The sequence below is a fragment of the Schistocerca gregaria genome, chromosome 1, assembly GCF_023897955.1.
Source record: "Schistocerca gregaria isolate iqSchGreg1 chromosome 1, iqSchGreg1.2, whole genome shotgun sequence".
NCBI lineage: Eukaryota > Metazoa > Arthropoda > Insecta > Orthoptera > Acrididae > Schistocerca > Schistocerca gregaria.
In genome coordinates this window covers 766,592,021-766,615,191 of record NC_064920.1, presented here as the reverse complement: position 1 = coordinate 766,615,191, position 23,171 = coordinate 766,592,021, and the positions used below count along the sequence as shown (strand labels likewise).

The 23,171-nt window shown below is 38.7% G+C and overlaps 1 protein-coding gene across 2 annotated transcripts in view; it reads left to right on the top strand.

The window, feature by feature from the left end:
• LOC126268143 (WD repeat-containing protein 44) overlaps positions 1-23,171 on the top strand; it is a 160,683-nt gene that overhangs the window by 98,908 nt on the left and 38,604 nt on the right. Inside the window, exon 5 of one of the 2 annotated variants that reach the window (XM_049973677.1) lies at positions 18,614-18,754. The exons of the other annotated variant lie outside the window; for it this stretch is intronic. Coding sequence (XP_049829634.1) covers positions 18,614-18,754 — 141 coding nt within the window. The remainder of the gene's footprint in view (positions 1-18,613; positions 18,755-23,171) is intronic. 2 annotated transcript variants of the gene reach the window in all.

Sequence of the window (23,171 nt, the reverse complement as noted above, 5' to 3'; positions counted from 1 at the left end):
GGGCTGAAAAAAGTTTTTAAATTTTCATCAGAATAAACAATTTTTGTATAGTTTATTTGGTGGCACCTTTTTCATACTTCGCCAAAATTGTGTATGAAAGATGTCAATTTGAATTTAGCATCCTAGTTTTGGGTCAGCTTTTTCATAATAAATTGACTTTACTGCAACATCTCAAGGAGTTGAAAGTCACATGCCAGAAACTAATTAACAGCCTGAAGTGCCTTAGCAAATGGAACTAGGAAATGGGCCAGTCGTGTGCCCTGCAGTTTTGTAAGACATTTATTCACTTCTGACTTAAATAGGGTTGCATTAAATATGGACCAGAAAAATAGATGTGTCTAAAGATGTTAGTCTCTGTCTGTAATGAGAGCATTAAGCTAGCAGTTGGTACTTTACAAACAAACATGGTTTCATTATATATTCGGAGGCTTGTGAGCCACCAGCCTCGACAAGGCAACATGTCCTAATGCCGAGAGATGATTTGAAGGTTTTTTCACCACCCAATTTGTTGGCAGACAACTAAATCACTAATCTACTCCTTTTTCCTGACTCCAAGCACGAGAACACCTTTTGGATTAGAAGTGCCAGAACACAAGAAATTAAAATTTTAACTGCATTTTCTTAAATGGACAGCATGGTGATAATATTTTATGTACTGGTGATCCAAGCAGACAAAAACACTTGCCTACCTGTTATTCTTCCAGTCAAGGTCATCAGTTCCCATGTCCCTAACACACACATGTATTTCTGATAACTTTATGCTATCTAAAATGCACTTAGAAGGAATGAGAAATCACTCTAGCATGAAATTTATCTGCTCAGACACTGTGTGTCCTATAATCAGTAGCAGATATATACCCAACATGGAAGAAGATTCAGAACATTTAACACTTTCTCCTGAGCATACAAAGCAAAGGAAAGTAAGTACCTTTCTCATGGGTAACAAATGATAAGGGTATTGGGAGCAAAAACATAGTAGATACAACAGCCAAAATTCCTGTAGATAGTGCAGTGAAAATTGATCATAGACCCTTACACGCTGTTATTTTGACAATGAAAAGAAAATTTTGTGTCAACATGTGTGCTGCTGGGAAGTGATTCTGTTAGCTGACAATTACATGGGTAAGGAATAAATTGGCCTGGCATTGAAAGACTTCAATAAAATAGCCTTCACAGTGTTTGTTAACAATTTAAACACAGAAAATTTACATGTATATGCAGTAGAAGTGAAAGAAGATCGAAGACTCAAAACTGCTGGTATAACTGTCAATAATAGTACTCCTGAATATTGCAAGAGTGATGGCAGTGTTGAAAGATAAAGTATTTGGGGGAGAAGGGACCAAGACTTCTTATGTAAGTACTTTAAAATAATAATAATAATAATAATAATAATAATAATAACAATAAAACAGCTGTGGCACATGGCATCTACTACAGTGGTGCTTCTTTAGCATTTTCAATCAGTTCTGAGGCTGCAAATGCACACAGTTCACTGCAGTGGACACTCCCTACTGGTGTTTTGTCGTGCATGCATTTGCACCCTCATGACTGACTGAAAACGCCAGAAAATTGACCATTATAAGTTTTCCACTGCAGTGAAATTCATGCACCACAGGGTTAATGAACTTTGTGCACAGTAATTTGAAATGGCAGTTCATGTTGAGAAAGTACATTAACGTATTTCTGATTTAAACTGGCTGTCTGAGGTATATACCAAACAGTTCATACTGAATACTGTGCAAATAGTAGTTGCACAACTTGGGGATTTACGCATTGTAGTTTCAAGATTGTTGTTCAGAATGCCAGTTGATGATGAGAAGCAACATTACACATTCAATTATTAGCTTCCTTGTCTGTGGTATGCACCAAAATAATATGCATAACACCGATGAGACACTTTCATAAAAGCAGGCACGAACACAGCACTACTACACTCGTGCAACACAATGGCTCATACCTTACTCTCACTACAGACTCCCTTCTCGATGTTCCATCTATCGACCTCTGCTACATTCGTGACGCTCAACTCATCTTGCTTAGCATTACAAAGAGTACTATGCTTTACAGTTTCTCATTAATCATAATTTAATACTAATTTAATACTATCATGTTTGTGAAAAAAATAATTGGAAAAACATGTTAATAAATGTACAAACATGCATCAGAAAATGTCATAAATAACAAATTCACAAATGAAATAATGGAAACATTCAGTTCAGACGGGCACAGTTCAACAAAATCATTCTGATCCGAGCTGCCAGAGATGGGGGTCATGTATCCTATGAGGCTTGCTTGCTTGCTTGCTTGTGCGCGAGCACGCGTGTGCGTGTGTGCGTGTGTGCTTGTGTGTGTATGTGTGTGTGTGCTCGTGTGTGCGCGTGCGTGCGTGTGTGTTGGGTGCGCGTGTGTGTGCCTTTTTGTGATGAAGGGTGTGGGTGAAACCAGTGTGTATGAGTAATTGTGCCTGTCTGACTTGTCATTTTTACAACAAATAGTGATGTATCTTTTCCTTAAATTGTTGAAATATCACAAATAGCAACTGCATGATGTATATAGAAACAAAGTTACATGACTTACACTGTAATAAATCTCTACAATGTATGAAGGAAAGACAAAGAAAGGAAAGCAGAAAAAATAGAACAGTAGTCATAATGTAGTGGTATCTTCACAGTTGGCATTATTATAGATTGCAATCAAAAGCAGTGTGGGCTCATGTTCGGACAAAAGAAAGTATGTCAGTCTACTTTCTTATGTGGATTGTGCAGTGTGGATTGCCGCTGGCTGGGGGGAGAATGTAACTCCAGTAACCCCAGGTTCATTTCAGAGGAGCAGGAAAGTTTAAAGGTAAAGAACATTTAGCCAGTTAGTGTCCACTCCGGCAAGTTAGTGTCCACCCTGGCATTGTCTTGGAATAGAAGAGAGCTGAACTTTGCTGGTAATGATTTGACCTTATTCAATGTGAACCCATTGATTGTTGCTGTATCAGCAATAAGGCAACAGATGAAAAAGTTACCTTTCAGTAAAATTTAAATAACAAAAATTTATCATATTCTGGACCTGGGGCTCCTGTCACTGAAAGAATTCACCACAGTGAAATCAGCAACCTAATTGGGACCTTACATCTAAGTGCAATGAGAGTTAAATTTTATGTAACAATTCAAAACATGAAATGTGGCTACTGTTGTTAAGTACCAAGCAGTATACACAGTTGGTGACACAAAATGGTGACCGTGTTACAGGGGTAGCCAAAGCTGGTTTCAGAGAAAGTGTCAAGGAGTACAAGCAACTGGAACATTTGCACGACAGTTCATATTTACAAGTCAGTTTTTAATACTAATGAAGGGAAGGAATGATTAACTTCAAGTGTCATTGGAGGAAGTGAGGGGACCAGTGTGATTTGTAATATAACAAGGGTCGTGTGACATTGAGAGGCTTCCTCATTAGACAGAATGCAAACATAATGTCCCTTGTCCTTACAGTGACTGAGTAACTACCAGAATGGCACCATTTGGTTGCCAACCTGATAATAAGGCAGATTTAAACCTCATCACAGAATTTTGAAACATAAAAGTTTTGTTTTAACTGTAAGCAGGGAGTATTGATGCATCTTAACTAAAATTTATTTGGAACTTGGTAGTCTTACTGATTACATCCTCTAAGTAATGTTGTAATTCAAGTATCCACCACAGCCAGTCAGAAAATGAAGGCCCAGGTATACAATGACCAACAAATGTCTTTGGCATAAGACAAAATCTTCCTTATTGGAAATCAGTTTTAAAACTTGGAAATCAATTTTAAAACAGTCATGAACAGAATAATTCTTCTGGTTTGAACACAGAATTGTACTTCAGCGGAAGGCCTGTCATAGGGGAAAAATCCAAGTTCTGAATAGAAGAGCTGAATCAGAAGTCCTGATGGGACCGGTCAAAGTTCACAACATTACATTTTCTAAGTCCAGCAAAGTCAATTTTAAAGACAAACACAGGAATATTAAAAGTCTGTTTGTCAGTCACCATGTTGCGGCCACATCTTCTTCTGGAAGCCCACATTAGAAGGTTTAGAGGTAGCTTTGCAGTGATCTCCTGATTGTGGCCCCGAAAGCCCACTCAGTTTAGACTGGCTTTTCAGGACTCATGAACTGGCCTTAGTATAGCCCTCAATGCCAGGATACAGTTGGTCTTGCTTCCTGTCACATGGCTGGTATAAGAAAGAGGTCCGTGGGGCCAGCGACCTTTGCTGGCCCTTATGTTTCCATCTGGTGGCCATAAGTAGTGTGGCATTCCTCAAGTGTTAACTTGGCATTCCTCAAGTGTTAACTTGTAGGAAGCCAGCTGCCTGCATAAATTGGATGAAATGTGTGTCTTCCTGGTAGCATAAGCATAAACCCACGATGCAGCAGTAACTGTATATAATGAAGCAAAGAAAAGTTACAAAACTGAAAATATATTAATGTGCAGAAGGCACCAACTCAATTACTTGATTAAATATTTCTAAAATTCAACCAGACTGATAAATGAAATTAAATAACTTTAGCTGAACAAAGAATTAAGTGACACAACTGCAAAATATGCTTCTAAATGTGCCTTACAAATAACTTGTTTAGAATAAACACCTGAAGTGTGATTCTTCCATCCATATTTATGTTATCACAACAGTAAGTTAATTAGATTAAGTTAAACTTAATAGAAAGATTGAAAAAAAAACATACGGCAGTAAAACATCATCAAATAAATTAGTACTAACAGTAGTAAAAGATTGTTGCCTGAATCAGTCACAAAAGTATGCAACATGCAAGACAAATACAAAATAACAGTTTCGGTTAAATAAAACAGTCCTAGGTGAGATTAAAAGAGATTACAAAATTATTATTCATATCTGTATAAAAATAAAATTTGTCATTAACTGTGTGTTTCATCTTGGTACAATGCATTGGGACATGGAAAACACTTGTGATCAATTGGAGATGCCATATGCAGTAGACTAAATAACTTGTGTATGTAAGCCAGTATAAAGTCTTGCTCATTATCAGAATAGCAAACAGGCATGATGTCACTGAAATTATGTTAACTAAGATACCGTGTTTCTGAAATGCTGTAATATGTAGTGTGACATGTTGCTGTTCTTGTGTGATCAACTGATCCAAGGACTGCAGCAATTCTTTGTTTTTAATATCTTGAAGAGCTGATAATACAGGATGTGTACTGAGAGAAATTAAATTTTGATATGAATAACAGAAATTGTTCGATAGTAACTTTCAAAGTTTCTTTCAGTTATGAGGAGAACTCAATACCAGGTCAAAGGATACTGCAATATCACAGTGGGACACTCTGAATAAAAGTCTGCTGTTCTTCAGGGGCGAAATATTCTTGTCTGGGATGTAGCCTTATATGGAAATGAAACACGAGTGATAAGCAGTTCTATGATACGTAGTGCTATAAAAGGATCCTGGGAAGAAAAGATAATGGCACAATTTGGCTTAAAGAAGGGTTGGTCTATAGAACAATTCTGAGACCTGAAGGAGCTGCCAATATAGTATTGAAGGGGTGTGTGGGGGGGGGGGGGGGAGGGGGGAGGTATAAAAGCTGTAGAGGGAGACAAAGGGATGAATAAAGTAAGCAGGTTATAATGTATATAGGTTGCAATATGTATTTGGAGAAGAGGGGACTTGCACAGCATAGACTGGCGTGTAAAACTGCATCATATCAATCATTAGATTGGTCTCAACAGCAACAACTCGGTATCTATGTGGAGTGAACACCAACTGAAACCATAATGTGATATGGGTCAACATATGACCACCTGGTTCTTATGCAGTAGAACAAAGGTAACTAAAATTCAACTCGGACAGACGTATGTTACTTTCCACCAACATTAGTGAAATTTAACTAAGGGAGGTGTTAGTGTATAAAGTTAAATTGTTACAAACATAGTTTAAGCTATCTGGTAACTCTGTAAATCTCCAGCAGACAAAGTGGTGTGTGCTTATTGATCACTGGTTATAATTAAGTAGTCCTTTGTTTTCCAGGCTGTCTTCTTGTGATTATATAACCAGAGAATAGGCAAGGTGGAAAACTTATATCCTCCTCAGTTTAGACAAGAGATAGGTATCTACAAGTGAATAATAAGTTTGTGGTAATCATGGGTAAGCTTCACAGTAATGAATTTATAATACAGTCACAAAAAGTTAGAACTGAGGGGATATGTCACTTGAAGAGTGGGACGAAAGTGTGTTGAAATATTCATAAGGGTACAAAGCAAGGATTTGGGATGAATAAATATTGAACTAAATTTATTTTGTAGGCCAGTCTTAAAGGCAAACGCTAATATATCCCACTTGGGTGGGCAGGGAGTTTAGGGTGTAGAATATGGTGTGTAATACTAGGAATATCATTAAAGCTGCAATTATGTTACTGTGTTACTTTTGAGTAGCGTCCATATCATGAGTTATTGTGGCATAATGAGATAGCAGGTGGACGATGACCATCATATGTATTGTGTGACCAATCATATTTGTTGCATATAAGGCAATAAAATTTCTTGAATATGTTTCAAGCATATAGTATTACGTGTGATGTGGATTGTATGTTTCAAATAAGTGAAATATTTAAATGTTTTTTTGAATTTCCATTTTCACCAGGAGGTACTTTATGATCATGGGTGCCAAATAAGAACTGTAAGGTAACATCTCTAGCATTAAACCAGACTTGCTTGGTGCGTTCAAGGGGAACTATCTCTGGAAGGCAACATAGCTGCATCTTCAGTCAACCCACAAGCTAGTTTTTCTTGTACTGTGTGAAAGTTATTTGAGCTTCCAAGTCTCATCAGTGCCAGATCCAGTCCATGTAACTGCTGGGACAGTTATTGTAAAGTCATGAGAAATCAACTACAGTGATTACTTCAGTAAAATGCTGTGTGAATATAATGTTGGAGATGTGCTCAAATAGCACTCCCAACAATGATGGATTAATTTCCAGAAGTGGCTGAGTATAACACAAGGCAAGTTACGATGCAGTCATTACTAAGTGAAGAGGCGATGGTCTGTGTCATTCACTTCCAGCTGATCCACGAGTAGTGTGCATAGTGCACTGCAGCTACTGTGCTGGATACTGATTGATTCTCTAAAATGCCAAGTGTGATGTGTTACGATGCCTGATATGTGCTACTGCCAGTACCTTCCGTAAACTTAGAAAATATTGTTAGGAATTTTGCTGGATCAAACAAAGTAACACACACAAATCAAATAGAGATACAAATTAATTAGCTCAATATTATTATGTAAAATAAGAAACTCTGAGTAACTTCAGACATAAGAAAAATAAAACCTTGTCATTGGACAATAAAAGAGATGACCAGAACTAATAGGGTACTTTTGGTAATAGTCAGTGTATTGGAAAAATCAATTGGCAGTGTTGTATTTTCCAGCACAGACAGTGTTCTTCTTCTTCTTCTTCTTCTACTTCCTCTTCTTCTTTAAAAAAAGCCTCGCATTGTTGTAATGACAGCAAAGAACAAGCAAATGTATGCATTATGACATATCTTAGCCTCAAAGAAGTAAAAGAAATGTTCTGAATTCACAGTAGGGTGACAGAAGCAAAAGTTGTGTATGGAGAAGAATGCAGGTAATGTCAGAAATTAATGTGACAAATAGTGCATAGGAAGTCAAATAAACTTGTACAGTTTCCATATCATTCTTCAGGAGTCAGGCTTAAAAGCTTCCTTCAGATAAGAGTGTAGTTTCCAGCAGTAGAACTATACTTTTAAGGTGCCAGATTCCTTTTGCATAAAATTTCATCATAGCCAACCCTCCACATTCTGGACTGTTGACCAGGCTGATCGAAACTCAGAGCATATCTGTGTGATTGATCATACAAAAGCATGCATGTTTACAAAAGGGATTAGATGAGGTATATTATGTGCTGTGTAGGCAAGATTATTTATAAACTCGAGGCCAACTTTCTCATGAAGAAACACATCTGCAGTGGAAATGGATAAAAAAAGAAAAGAAAAGGGTGCTAATATATATGTGATGTGTGCCCTGGAAACATACATAAAACTAGAAAAGGAAACAACAGTAACTGCAGAACTTCTTTCTTCTAGTGGCAAATAGTCTACAAAAGATGGTGAATTGTGCCACAAATATGTACTTGGAGGCAGGTCATGTAGCATCACAGTGTGTTGCACTTATTCAGCAGCAGTTAGACAGTATGTGTTTATGTGTGTCAGAGAGTGAGATCTTTTTTTCTGCAGATTCCTTCAAAAACAATGTAGCAGCCTTCTCTATGATAGTGACTTAAGAGCTGCCATTTTGTTGCGCGAATTTTCAGAGTTTTGTAAACTTTTAACATAACTTTGTCATACTGAACAATGCTTAAAACTAGGTAACAACAATGTCTCAACGTACTGGAATAATACAAATATATGACAGAACCATTGATAGCAGATGTGAGTAAATCGCCTTATAGGAAATGAAATGCCGTTTCGTACGTCCTGGCATTGTACAATGATATCACAATGAATGATCCCATTTGGAGCTCAAGCTGTTCATATAGTATCACAACATTTCGACTACAGTTCAATGTTTGCTATTACTCAATAGTGTGAAATGGCGTAATTCTCCAGTTCTTTATTTTAAGTAGTTGGCGTACCTATCCCATAAAATTGGGCATAAAGTTTGTCCTGTGATATTGGTCTCTGGACTTGCAAACTGTAGTACTAAATAGTGACAAATCCTTTCACAACCATATCAGCACTCATGTCCTCAACTGGCATCATAATAAGATAGTGAGGAAAGTGGTCAGTGATAGATAAAACGTATGTTATTTTGGGTTGTTAACAGGATTGTTTTCAATGTATCAAGTGCTACAATTTCAGAAGGTCCTGTTGCCTCAGATAAGGTTTGTAGAGGTATCTTTGGTCTTCATTCTTGCACTCTCTCAGCCCAAGGGAGACAGTTTTTAATGTAATCCTGTACATCTCCCGTTGGATGTGACGACCAGCAACAGCCTGTAATGTCCATTTTTCCCATTAGGACATGCCTCTGTGCTAATGTGGCATTGTTCCAATTTGTGCTTGCAGATAGTCTTTGGAACTATTATCTGTTCTGCAAGAGACATTTTCTTATATAAAACATCTTTTGTAACAAAATCCATTCAGATAGCCAATTTCTCACACTCAGCATCAAAGTCTTGTGCCTATAATGCCTCAATAAACACATCATCTACATGCAACATCTTAGTTAGTATGTTTCTAAGCCTGACTACTTGCTCTCTCATCATTCTTGGAAAGACAGTTCTCTCGTCCACCTACACTAGACATATGGTCAGTCGGCTTTAAAACTCATAAAAGTAAAACAACCAAAACATTGAAATGTGGTAGGAGCCTTTTTGAAGCCAGATGGCAGCCTTGGTTTTTTTGTATTGCCCAGAGTGCACACCTGAGGTTGTCTTTTCCAGTTCTTTCGCAGTTATCAGTATTTGACGGTAACTGGTTATCATATCGAAGTTGGTGAAAAATTTCAAACAGTAGAAACTCCAGGTAGGAATGTCAACTAATTAGGAAAAGATAGATAGCTACTTAAAGCTAGCACGACCCATAGGAATCTCTTGTTTTCTTCAAACAATGTTGTAAATTTGGCTGGAATCTGGTACAATACATTGTGATCTGCCTTACACAAGTGTTCAGCTTTCTTTCTAATTTCTGCTTGTATATGTGCCATAACTAATGTAGAATTAATGTAAACTGTTCTTTCAAGCTGTTTTTTTTTTTCCTGGTATATCAGTATTTATGTCCTGTAGTCTGGCAAATATTGTACTCCAGGGAATTTCAATGTCTCTGCTTCCAAAATTATCTATGCTCAATGACAAAAAAATACTCTTTTCCAACACACTGTGTCGAAATAAATCATACTTCAAATGCATCTGCTTATCATCTGGAACTTAACTGCTTTTTAATGGGTTGATTAAGAAAATGTCTGCTCTTGAAAAATATTTCCTTGGCTTTGTTTAAGATCAAGTCTGTGGGAAGTAGTTTAGTGGGTGGTTGGAATGCAGTCATTCATTTAGGACTGTCTCGTGTCCATATAGTGGGGACATTTCCAAAATGGTGGACATTTCCCCCAGTTTGGACTTCCTGTATTCAGAACTCAACTTTGTGTAAGATGGCATCGAAATCATGGTCATACTTCCAGAGCATTTCAAGTATTAGCTGATATTTCCCACTGTTTAATTCCATTTCCACATTTTGCAAGTGTGTTAGGTAAATTACCTTTTTCCCCAATCCACACTGTCTACAACATGGTGGTTTTACTTCTCTACCATCGGTAGGTTTAACAAACAACACAGTTATTTCTGCACCTGTATCATTGATAAAGGTGCACTATCTACCATTGAGTTTACCTTGAAAGGTTAAGTTTGCAACATGAATGAATCCTACCTCTTTCACTCAAGTTGCTCTGTAGGATGTGAGTGCATGGCATTGTTAGAACTGCTCCTGTTCAGGTTACCCTTATTTGCATTCATCTACACGTTCCCCCAAGTGCCTCGGTAACCTATTTGATTAGCCGAGTGACTGTAAATTCAGACATTTCAATCTCTTGTGGCCAGTCTTAGGCACATGTCGGTTCCAAACACGCATATGTTTTGTAGCTTAGGTGTTTGCAAATAGTGCAGCACACTTTGGCAATGATCAAACAATTGTTACACTTTGACAATGAATGCACATAGAGTAGGATTTAACGTGTGGGGGGTTGGATGAATTGCTAGACTTCCTCGCATAGAAACAGTAGTCATATGGCCTTCTGTAGCACCATTGACAGAGCTTGCTTGACCTCAGCAACTGTGTGTGGGTAAATCCAATGCAATAATATGTCCACACAACAAGCTTCTGCTCTGCAAGAGTAGTGTGAGAGAAACTAACTCCAATAATCTGTGAGCCATCAAAGAGGGAAAGAGAAGTTAAAAGGTAAGGAGGATTAGGCTAGTTGTGTGCTCTGGCAGTGATGTGGAACAGAAGAAAGCTCCATTTTGTAGCCTTAGTTCTGACAGCCCTATGTGATTTGATTGGCAGAGTGACTTTGCTGACAATGATAAGGCCTATGCTGCCAAGAAGCAGTAGATTGTTACTGCATCAGTGGTAAGGTAACAAGCTGAAAAGGCACTCTTTTTGTAAAATTAATATAATAAAAATGCCTCACATTTTGGCTTGGGGTACATTGAACAGAATGTTGTTAATGCCTTTGTTTTCTAGCCACAAGTGAGAATAATATAACAACCTAAATAGCGATGGTTATACTGATACTGATTGCCATTCAGGTGAAAAGGTTAAACAATTCTTTACCACTACGCAGAAGTTGTTACAACTACTTTTTGGCTGATTTTCCAGAAAGTAGTTACCAGGAAGGTATGACATGCTTTTGTAACATGGCAGTCAGTTTAACGGGAATTAACAGCATTTGTAAAATATGTGATAATTTAAGACACTCTATGATAGTCTGTCTGTAATTTGAATAATTGTGCTACAGATTAACTTCCAGAAGACTTTGGAGTCCTATAGAACCAAATATGTATCTGTTAGGTGTACCCAGCATCTCAACTTTCATAGGTTAAATTCAAACAGTTAAATATAATTAGATAGTACTACTTTGTAGATAATTATTTATGACATTCAAAAGTAATTATCAGATTAAAAATATGAAGTGTAATTAAATATTAGTAGAGTCCCCATTATCAGTTGCCATAGCTGGAGCTCATACCTGTCTGATGAAAAAACAAGCTGAAGCAATGCCTGGAGAAATAACCATCCAATTGCAAATAATTGTTGAATACATGGACCTAGGTTTTGACACAGCTAACAATGTCTTCATCAGAATGAAAATTTAAAATTCCTGTAAAATAATACAAAGAAAAATAAGTTTGACAAAAACATTAACCAAGATGAAAAAAGTCATAACATAGAATGGTTCCTTAAGTAAAATTACATTGCAAGAAGGCCTTCTCGCAATGAAATTTTATGTAAGTAACCATTCTGTGTTGTGACTTTTTTCACCTTGGTTAAATTTTTTTGTGAGACTTGTTTTTCTTTATATTATTTTATAGGAATTTTAAAATTTCATTCTGATGAAGACACCTGTGGAGATATCAAAATGTATGTCAATGTACCAAAATTATTTGCAACTGGTTGGCTGTATTATATATCCAGTGAATATATATATATATATAAAGATTCCAAGACTTACCAAGCGGGAAAGCGCCGGCAGACAGGCACATGAACAAAACACACAAACACACACACAGAATTACAAGCTTTCGCAACTGGCAGTTGCTTCGTCAGGAAGGAAGGAAGGAGAGGGAAAAATGAAAGGGTGTGGGTTTTAAGGGAGAGGGTAAGGAGTCATTCCAATCCCGGGAGCGGAAAGACTTCCCTTAGGGGAAAAAAAGGACAGGTGTACACTCGCACGCACACACACACACATATCCATCCGCACATACACAGACACAAGCAGACATATTTAAAGGCCCTTTAAATATGTCTGCTTGTGTCTGTGTATGTGCGGATGGATATGTGTGTGTGTGTGCGTGCGAGTGTACACCTGTCCTTTTTTTCCCCTAAGGGAAGTCTTTCCGCTCCCGGGATTGGAATGACTCCTTACCCTCTCCCTTAAAACCCACACCCTTTCATTTTTCCCTCTCCTTCCTTCCTTCCTGACGAAGCAACTGCCAGTTGCGAAAGCTTGTAATTCTGTGTGTGTGTTTGTGTGTTTTGTTCATGTGCCTGTCTGCCGGCGCTTTCCCGCTTGGTAAGTCTTGGAATCTTTATTTTTAATATATTTTTCCCATGTGGAAGTTTCTTTCTGTTTTATATATATATATATATATATATATATATATATATATATATATATATATATATATAGAAAGAAACTTCCACATGGGAAAAATATATTAAAAACAAAGATTCCAAGACTTACCAAGCGGGAAAGCGCCGGCAGACAGGCACATGAACAAAACACACACACAAAATTACTAGCTTTCGCAACCGATGGTTGCTTCTTCAGGAAGGAGAGGGAAAGACGAAAGGATGTGGGTTTTAAGGGAGAGGGTAAGGAGTCATTCCAATCCCGGGAGCGGAACGACTTCCCTTAGGGGAAGAAAAGGACAGGTGTACACTCGCGCGCGCCCACACACACACACACACACACACACACACACACACACACACACACACACACACACACACACACACACATCCGCACATACACAGACATAAGCAGACATATTTAAAGGCCAATTTTAAATATGTCTGCGTATGTGCGGATGGATATCTGTGTGTGTGCGCGCGCGCGCCGTGCGTGCGTGCGTGCGTGCGTGTGTGTGTGCGCATGCGCGCGAACGCGCGCGCACCTGTCCTTTTTTTCCCCTAAGGGAAGTCGTTCCGCTCCCGGGATTGGAATGACTCCTTACCCTCTCCCTTAAAACCCACATCCTTTCGTCTTTCCCTCTCCTTCCTGAAGAAGCAACCATCGGTTGCGAAAGCTAGTAATTCTGTGTGTTTGGTTGCTGAAAGAAAGCCATGTTAAAAACTGCTAAAGCAATATCTCAGATTTTTGTGCTGGGTATTTCTTCAGTGAGAGTAAAAGACGAAGGTTAAAGTAGGGTAAAGATGTGAAGAACAAAAGAAATTCTGCCTCAAGAAATTCTTAGAGTACAACTTAGCAGCCATTACTTCTAGTTTCTCATTTACCTTGGACTTAGCCATCTGCAATTGTGGGCGACTTTTCATCAATAGTTTCCCAGTTTATTCAGTTTGTATCTGATTGTAGTCTCAACATACAAGTGGGTTGATCCTGGAAGCTGCAGTTCATGTACTTAGGTTTTGTTAACATGTAATCAGTAGTTTGTTGATTGCCCTCCTAGGTAGTTGTTCACATTCTTCACTTGTCAGAAATCTATCATAATGTGGTTAATGCAGCAGATGCTTTTATTGCCCTATATGTTTCTTGTGTAATATGCTGGCTAAGCGTTACACTACAACTTCCAAGACCTGGAGTTGATACCTGAGTTGGCCCTAAGTTTTTTTTTCTATCATTTACTGCATTTGTCACCTCTGGCAATGACTTGGGTATATAATGACAAGTTGGACCATTTATCAGAATCAACATTAAACTGTGACTCCCATTATAACTGACTAGGTAAGTTCAAATAAGACTATACCTAATAGAGTGCTGTGGTGCTAAAACCAACCTTCGGATGATGAGCTTGACCTTTTTGTATATACATCTTATATATGTGACATCGTACTGGAACTTAGTTAAGAGAGAATGATTATAGCCTTGAGATAATAATATTCATATGGATTTCTCTTGGTTTTTTTAATTAGAGCTACTTGAGCGCAGATGCATGTGCATGTACCAGTTTGTTTATGGTGCTTAGAGATACAAGAGGACTTGTCTTGTATGCGCATGAATTTTTATTTCATTTTTATTTTATTTTAAAATCAGTGTACTCCCTCCCACAGCAACATGCATTATTATTCTTTACTGAGCATTACACTGCACATAAAATGTCTAACAAAATGACCAAGAAAATATTGTTGAAACTTACAGCTTTTGCACAGTTGTTCTGCAGACAGTTTGGAGCACAGTAGTAGATTATATAGTGTGCTCATTCTAAATACCAATTTGTTCATTTATTACACACATTCTCTTAAATTAGTTTGCACAATTTCTAAACACAATTAAGTGACCAGATGAAAATGTAAACAGGAGAAATTTTTTTAAAGATGTTTGTTATGTGATCTTACAAATGGGATCCTTTTCATATTGTTTTGAATATTGTTCTTTTTAAAAGTTAACACTGACTGTACAGGTTTAATTCAGTTTCACCTAAGTTGACAAGCATCTTAGATGCTTTTTATAAATATATTATCACATCAATTTCTGATAGGTATTTCCGATAGGTATACTTTGTTGTTCATGCACACGTATGTTTGAATGTGTCTTATATCTGTGTTAAATGATGATTTTATTTTCCACACTCCACTTTAATTGTATTGCTTAAGACTTAATTCCATTGTTACCCTGTTGTAATTCATCTTTCTAGAACTGCCTGAATGTATTTAATCCTCATTACAGTTTAAGAATGTGTTCAGAGTGCCATATTACATGTAAAATTATTATTGATACATGCCATTTTTATCATCATCATTGTCATCTTTTTCAATCGAAATGGGGATTGATTTGTGTCAAGTGAGATACAATAAATAGGAAGAAACTTGTGGTAACACTGACAGATCTTGAGGGGAAAGAACATTGGTTGTGAATGTTTCTGGCCACAGGTTGTTCATTTGGAACTGTCAAGAAAAAGAGAGACTGTGGAGTCATGTACTTTTGTGAAAAACCAAAGCTTCTTTCAAAATACAATGTCAAAAGAAACTTAACTTGGGCACAAGAAAATAAAATGTTTGCTGAAACCTCAGTATTGTATGAACTTTTTTCCTTTATATCTGATAAAATCAGCACTTTTCCTCATAATACACCCATTTCATATAAAAAAAAGGTTGTTCAAATGGGAAGAAAAAAGTAATAATAATACTCAGATCAGACACACACATAGATTGGCCAGTGGTTAAGTCCCAAGAAGTGCAATTCTCACTGCTGCCAATAAAACCACTTAAAATAGAGCAGAGCACTCCTAGCTATCAGAACAATAGGCTCCTTTACTGGGGAGGAAATAACTGGTTGGGTCAAGCTGGAAAGGGGACTAGATCACTCAAGACACCAGAGTATGAGGGAACCACGTGTTCCATTGATGAAGGGAAGTGAAGATGAAGAAAGATGTATCACAGAGAACAAGAGGTCAAGGAAGTGCATTAATATGCACTCTGCCACATTCAGTTAGAGATTGTAGTATCAGAATAAGAGGTAGAGATGCAGTATTCTGTCCTTTTTTCATTTTCTCTTTGTCCAATTCGATACAAAAATTAAAATATTGGGGGACAGTGTGGGGATAAATAAAAGGGATTGCAATTATGAGGGGGAACAAGAATAAAAAAAAGTAAATATCAGAATTCTACCAAACAACATATAGGAAACAGAGAGTGGGGTAGGCTAACAGAGGTTAAGTCTAGGATAACAGCAGAATGAAAGAAAATGTCTAACAGCAAACTACTGTCTCAAGAGCTCAGGGAACTATGACAGACCACCCAGCCAGTCCATTTTGTATAGTGAGGCAACCAGGTCTCTTGAGTTAGGCTGCCAAGTATGCTCTGTAATAGGGTATTGGATAACCCTAAGATGGACAGTTGCTCTGTTTCCATTCATTCATTTTGCCAGTTAGGTGGTAGCCATCCCTATATTGAAAGTTGTGGAGTGAACATGTCAGTTGGTAAGCAACAGGATTCAGAGGTAGCCACACCTTAAATGTTGCTCATTTTAGTCCAATCAATGAAGGAAAATTGAGGAAAAAAATTGTGTAGTCACAAATTTTTGTGCAATGCTACGAGGTGGTGTCCTGAACAATGTACTAAAAATCCTGGTCAGTGGAATGTGGGCATTTGGATGGGGGGTTTAAAGGTCACTTTTTATGTTTTTCTTGAAAACCTTGGCTTCCAATGAAAATATCTAAGTGCAGTAGAGCCATGTTAAAGGATAAAATGTTTTCTGGGTGTAATATGGTCAAAGGGAGGTACAGAAGTAAGAGGGAAGGTAAATTGCCGGATTGTTCATGCATAGGTCTACAAAGTGATGTTCGAGCAGCTGGCAGCTGATTTCCCGCTCACTCTATCCCGTTACGTCACAAAAACCAACTCCACAGTGTGACACAAAACTATGCTGACCCTCCATAGCACACATTAGAATTATTGTTGACACCGTACACAAAAACACTGACACAAGAAACTTGTGTTGACAGAGTCTATGTGAATCTCTGCACACTGTTCTACACAGCTAGATGGGGAACTGATTCTTAATCCTCCTGTGTGGCAGCTGTAGTGTTCTGAGAAAGTTTAGATGCTCCATTATTAGTGTTCCTAGACTTTCAGTTTACAGGTTGTCTGTACCACCTCAGCACTGCATGTCCACCTCTCTTGTGTCAGTAGACAAAATAATTTCACTGAGATTGTGTTTATATAGTGGAGTTATTATTTTATTAAATGAGAACTTTTGAAGATCTTAAGTGAACTTTTAAGTAAAATACATTTCAGTAAACAATGGCTGAGAGTTGTTCAATCTGTATGAGTGGTGATGTCAATGATGTATGTAGTGTCGATAGAAAAGGGATTGGTTTGGTACACTTCACTGCTGTGTATCACTGACAGCATATTATAAAGCAGTACAATTGTGATGTATTCACTTGCTGATGTATTAATGAATGACCAGAAAGTTAATGCACTTTTCATGTCATTAACTGTGTTACTATTATGCTGGATAAATCTTTTCCATTCAGAAATTTCTGTCACTTGAAGAGTAGGCTGCACTGTGTGGAGCCACGTACCACAAATTCGCAGTAGATCTTCCACAAGGGATATTTCTTGTTTGTTGGTTGGTTGGTTTATTTAATGTGAACCAAAATTTGAATGTGGGTCTCAGTGAGTTACCTTCACTGACTGTACCAAGAAATGCAGCAAAGTTCCTGGGAGTTGAGGAATGCCTGTTCTCTCATCCCGTTGCAAAACATTCGATGTACCCACCTGTTACCACCCACACTGACCCCACTGCTGGTAATTGTACAACATTAAAGATAGGGCAACTTGCAGATTTATCAAATTTGGCTACCAGCTAACTTCGTGGACGAGCAAAAACTGACTGGCAAAATGGATGAATGGGTGCACAATGGTGTGCATTGGTGATATCCAATACTCAGCCAGTGCAGTACGCCTGAGTGCCTGCTTCACTGCAAGAGCCATTTAGATCCGAGCAAGAACCAGTGTGACAAGGCTGTTGTCTCCTAGTTCTGTGAACTCCTGAGATGGTAACTGCCCTCCAACAGATCCTCATAGCCTGCTCCTCTCACGGACTTAACCTCAATTAGCCTGAATTGCATTCCATTTTTTTTTTTTTTTTTGTGAGGAGTTTGTCTTATTTTATTATTTACTTTTTTATTCTTTCACCCTCATAGTTGCAAATAATTTTTATTTTTTTCTCTTTGCTTTCGTTCTGTGATTACATTATTATTTCCAGTTTTCTGAGAAAAATCACCTTCACCTCTCATTCTGGCCCTATTATAATCTATAGATTGAAATTGGCACTGTGTTTTGTTAATGATTTGTCTTTGACCTCCTGCTCAGACAGATGTCTTCAACTTCTCCCTCCACAACTAGATTTAATACTTTCTGTAACATTTTATAAACTGCGGAAAAGACAGCTTCACAACTTAGCTCAACAATTAGTGATGTGCCTTACCCTTCGAACAAGCCCCAACCAGTCCTGTTTTCCTTCATGAAAAAGGAACTATTGTGTGCACATGCGCTCTGCAGTAGTTTATTTAATTTTTTTTTTTTTTTCTGGAATAGTGTAAGCATGCTATTTTATTTATTACATCTTTATTTGTGTTTGGAAATTTTTGCCAGCCTTAATTGAGTGTGTTTTTATGTTGCTAACATGCAGTTTTTCATTTGATAGCCTCCTAACACAGAAGACAAATGCTTGCCACCTCCACCTCTACCAAGCCCTGCTAGTACAATAGAATCATTAACAAGGGAATTTGAGCATTCTTTGGATATTCGCTCTGCAACAAAGGGGCAATATGTTGTTAAACCACAGGTGGGTAAATAACACTGTTAAGTTTGTGTTGAGACACAGATGCTAAAGTTGTGGTTACTCAGTGACCATTTACTTGGTGATTCAAAGATCGTGCTGCACTAATTTCAATATAGAATGAGTCTTAGAAATCACAGATAGTAAAGGTTTATCGTAGCTGATGTCAGATTTTGATTTTATATAATTACAATGATAATGCTTAATGAATGTCATATTTAAAATGTTCTTCTTTGTGCCTTCACCGTAAGTTTTTTATACTTTATCTAACATTTTGTAAACTGCAGAAAAGGGAGCTTATGCCCTTAGCTCCACACACCCAGTTATTTTATTTCATCAATCATAAACAATGTTTTTGTTAAGACTGCAGTTGTGCAGATACTGATTGAAATAATTAAGTTTTGTGCTTCACATTTTATATTTCAACAAAGATAATGAGTTTTTGACAATATAATGTAGTTGACAGATGAAAAATCTACTCAGCCTGTCCTTTTTTTTCCATCCTGTCTGGTAAGTTTCCCCTTCTGGGTGACTTTTGCGAACTCTACCTTCTACCGCTTTTTCTAGACCTCTGCAGTCCTTTTTCTTCACCACTCTTTCTTCTCCTTCAACCCTTCTTCCAGAAGTAGCAGCCACTTGCTCCAAGAACTTGCATAAGTGAAACCTTTATTTTATATATGTGTTCTCCTGCTGCCAATTGGTGAGTAGATTTTTTATCTATGTAATTACATTTTATATTTCATTTCGCTAACAACCAGCTGTGCCACAGATAATTAATTCTTCCCACATTCACTGAAAACCCAAATTTGAGAAACTTCTGTGGCTGGATCTCCCCTCCCCCCCCTCCTCCCATGTTTGTGAGCCACACAGTAGTTATCATGCATTAACAGCTGACACTTTTTAAACAAGAACTTCACTGCTTTGGAAGGTGGCAGACTGTATAGTTCTGTTCTAGTGATAGAGGATAAGGCAAAGATTACGTTAGTGAAAACAAGATATGTAGCCATTTTCACTAGCTTACTGGTTTCATGTTCAGTAAAGGTTCACATTAAAGTTTGGATGATAATTAATTAAAGGGTTACATTACAGTTTACGGTAAACAGTAGTGTATAAAGGCCAGAGTAATGAAATGGAATTTGCTTAGGACACATGCTGCAAAAACCAACTGCAGAAGCTAAAAGTGAATGGAACTGTTCCATGAGGTAATTTCAGGCAAAGCAAGCAACATTTCCACAGTGTCATAGTGTATGTCTCCACCCAACATCGGCTGCTGCTGGTCACATTAAACTGCGCGAATGCTTAAAATTTTTCCTCTTAAAAATGTAATTATATGTTACAAGTTGATATGTTTAGAAAGTAATGCTTTCCAAATTTAGTTGCAGTTCTGTTGTTATTTATTGTTTTCTGAAAAATAATTATAATGGCTAGGTATCTGACGAAGAAGTTCGAAATTAGCTTATTTCGGACTAAAAACAACTCCATGGAAACTATTTTATCCTCGGATTACCTTAGCACTAATTGTTAAGATGTCTGTAAATTCTGTGGAGCTTTTATAGATCAGTGCAGTATCCATCTTGAAGGAGTGCAAAGTCACCTGAAAGATTTCGTACATGGAAAAGGCTGACATACACTCCTGGAAATTGAAATAAGAACACCGTGAATTCATTGTCCCAGGAAGGGGAAACTTTATTGACACATTCCTGTGGTCAGATACATCACATGATCACACTGACAGAACCACAGGCACATAGACACAGGCAACAGAGCATGCACAATGTCGGCACTAGTACAGTGTATATCCACCTTTCGCAGCAATGCAGGCTGCTATTCTCCCATGGAGACGATCGTAGAGATGCTGGATGTAGTCCTGTGGAACGGCTTGCCATGCCATTTCCACCTGGCGCCTCAGTTGGACCAGCGTTCGTGCTGGACGTGCAGACCGCGTGAGATGATGCTTCATCCAGTCCCAAACATGATCAATGGGGGACAGATCTTGCTGGCCAGGGTAGTTGACTTACACCTTCTAGAGCACGTTGGGTGGCACGGGATACATGCGGACGTGCATTGTCCTGTTGGAACAGCAAGTTCCCTTGCCGGTCTAGGAATGGTAGAACGATGGGTTCGATGACTGTTTGGATGTACCGTGCACTATTCAGTGTCCCCTCGATGATCACCAGAGGTGTACAGCCAGTGTAGAAGATCGCTCCCCACACCATGATGCTGGGTGTTGGCCCTGTGTGCCTCGGTTGTATGCAGTCCTGATTGTGGCGCTCACCTGCACGGCGCCAAACACACATACGACCATCATTGGCACCAAGGCAGAAGCGACTCTCATCGCTGAAGACGACATGTCTCCATTCATCCCTCCATTCACGCCTGTCGCGACACCACTGGAGGCAGGCTGCACGATGTTGGGGCGTGAGCGGAAGACGGCCTAACGGTGTGCGGGACCGTAGCCCAGCTTCATGGAGACGGTTGCAAATGGTCCTCGCCGATACCCCAGGAGCAACAGTGTCCCTAATTTCCTGGGAAGTGGCGGTGCGGTCCCCTACGGCACTGCGTAGGATCCTACGGTCTTGGCGTGCATCCGTGCGTCGCTGCGGTCCGGTCCCAGGTCGACGGGCACGTGCATCTTCCACCGACCACTGGCGACAACATCGATGTACTGTGGAGACCTCACGCCCCACGTGTTGAGCAATTCGGCAGTACGTCCACCCGGCCTCCCGCATGCCCACTATACGCCCTCGCTCAAAGTCCGTCAACTGCACATACGGCTCACATCCACGCTGTCGCGGCGTGCTACCAGTGTTAAAGACTGCGATGGAGCTCCATATGCCACGGCAAACTGGCTGACACTGACGGCGGTGGTGCACAAATGCTGCGCAGCTAGCGCCATTCAACGGCCAACACCGCGGTTCCTGGTGTGTCCGCTGTGCCGTGTGTGTGATCATTGCTTGTTCAGCCCTCTCGCAGTGTCCGGAGCAAGTATGGTGGGTCTGACACACCGGTGTCAATGTGTTCTTTTTTCCATTTCCAGGAGTGTATGTTGCCAGCTTTCTTTCATCATCAGGACTATCAAAAACTTGTGTATTCTGTATTGAACCAGGGACATAGAAACAACAGAGAGGCTACGTCCCGACGTAGCCCTCAGTGGTTCACAACCTCACAACAGGCCTCAGCTGTCCACCCACCCAACTGCTGCCCCACACCGAACCCAGGGTTATTGTGCAGTTCGGCCCCCAGTGGAACCCTCCCCTCCCCCCCCCCCCCCCAATCCCCTCCCCCAGGAACATCTCATACCATATGAGTGTAACCCCAATGTTAGTATGGTAGAGTAATTATGTTGTACACATACATGGAGACAGTGTTTGTGAAGCAATCGCCTTCATAGTGAGGCAGAATAAGGGAAACCATCCCGCATTCGCTGTTGCAGATGGAAAACCACCTTAAAAACCATCCAGGCTGGCTGACACACTGGACCTTGACACTAATCTGCCAGGCGGATTCGTGCAGGGGACTGGCATGCCTTGCCGCTCGGGAAGCAGTGCATTAGACCATGTGGCTAGCCAGGCAGGCTTTCGAAAATTCAGTAACATTACACTGTAAGATAAAAGTAACTGATGTAACTCCTTCAAAGACAGAGGAAAAACTGACATCTTATTGTATAGAGAAATTAATAAAATAAATGTCAACAAATCATTCTGGCCCCTAAACACAGTGCAGAGGGCTTGCACAGACAGAATGGGATGTGAGTGAATGAAGAGAACATTAAAAATAAAATAGAAAAGGAAATAATAAAATTATGCCAAATATAAAAAACCATTAAAATTCATAACACAAATGTTTAAAATTAATGAGTTATTAAATGTAAATATAGTACATTAACTATATAGAAGATTAAATTACAAAAATTTGCAAAATATGTAGTAGTTAGTAAAATGGAAAGGGCATATGATTTGAGAGATAACATAGACAAGAAATGCACATTTAGTAAAACAAAACTAAAACACAGTACCACAGCGGTAAGACCAGATATTTAGATGTGACTGCTTAATGATAAACTGTAAGCTGGACAGAATAGATATACTTGAAAGACGAATTATTAGAATAATAATGGGTACAGTACCAACTTCAGATGGTTGGAAGATGAGAAGTAATGAGGAGATATGCAAAACATGGAGAAAATATCAAAATTAATAGCGAAGCAAAAAAATTTAATCTTCTTTGGACGCCTGTACTGAATGAATGAGAACAGGCTATCAAAACAAATATTCCTGTATTTCTGGTAAAACGGATCAACAATAGCATGGATTACAGAAATAAGAAAAGAAATAGAAGTAATACAAATAGTTTTAAAAACAAGATGCTAAATTTAGACATCTTTGAAAGCACAAGAAATAAGCAATCGAAGTCAGCATGGAAA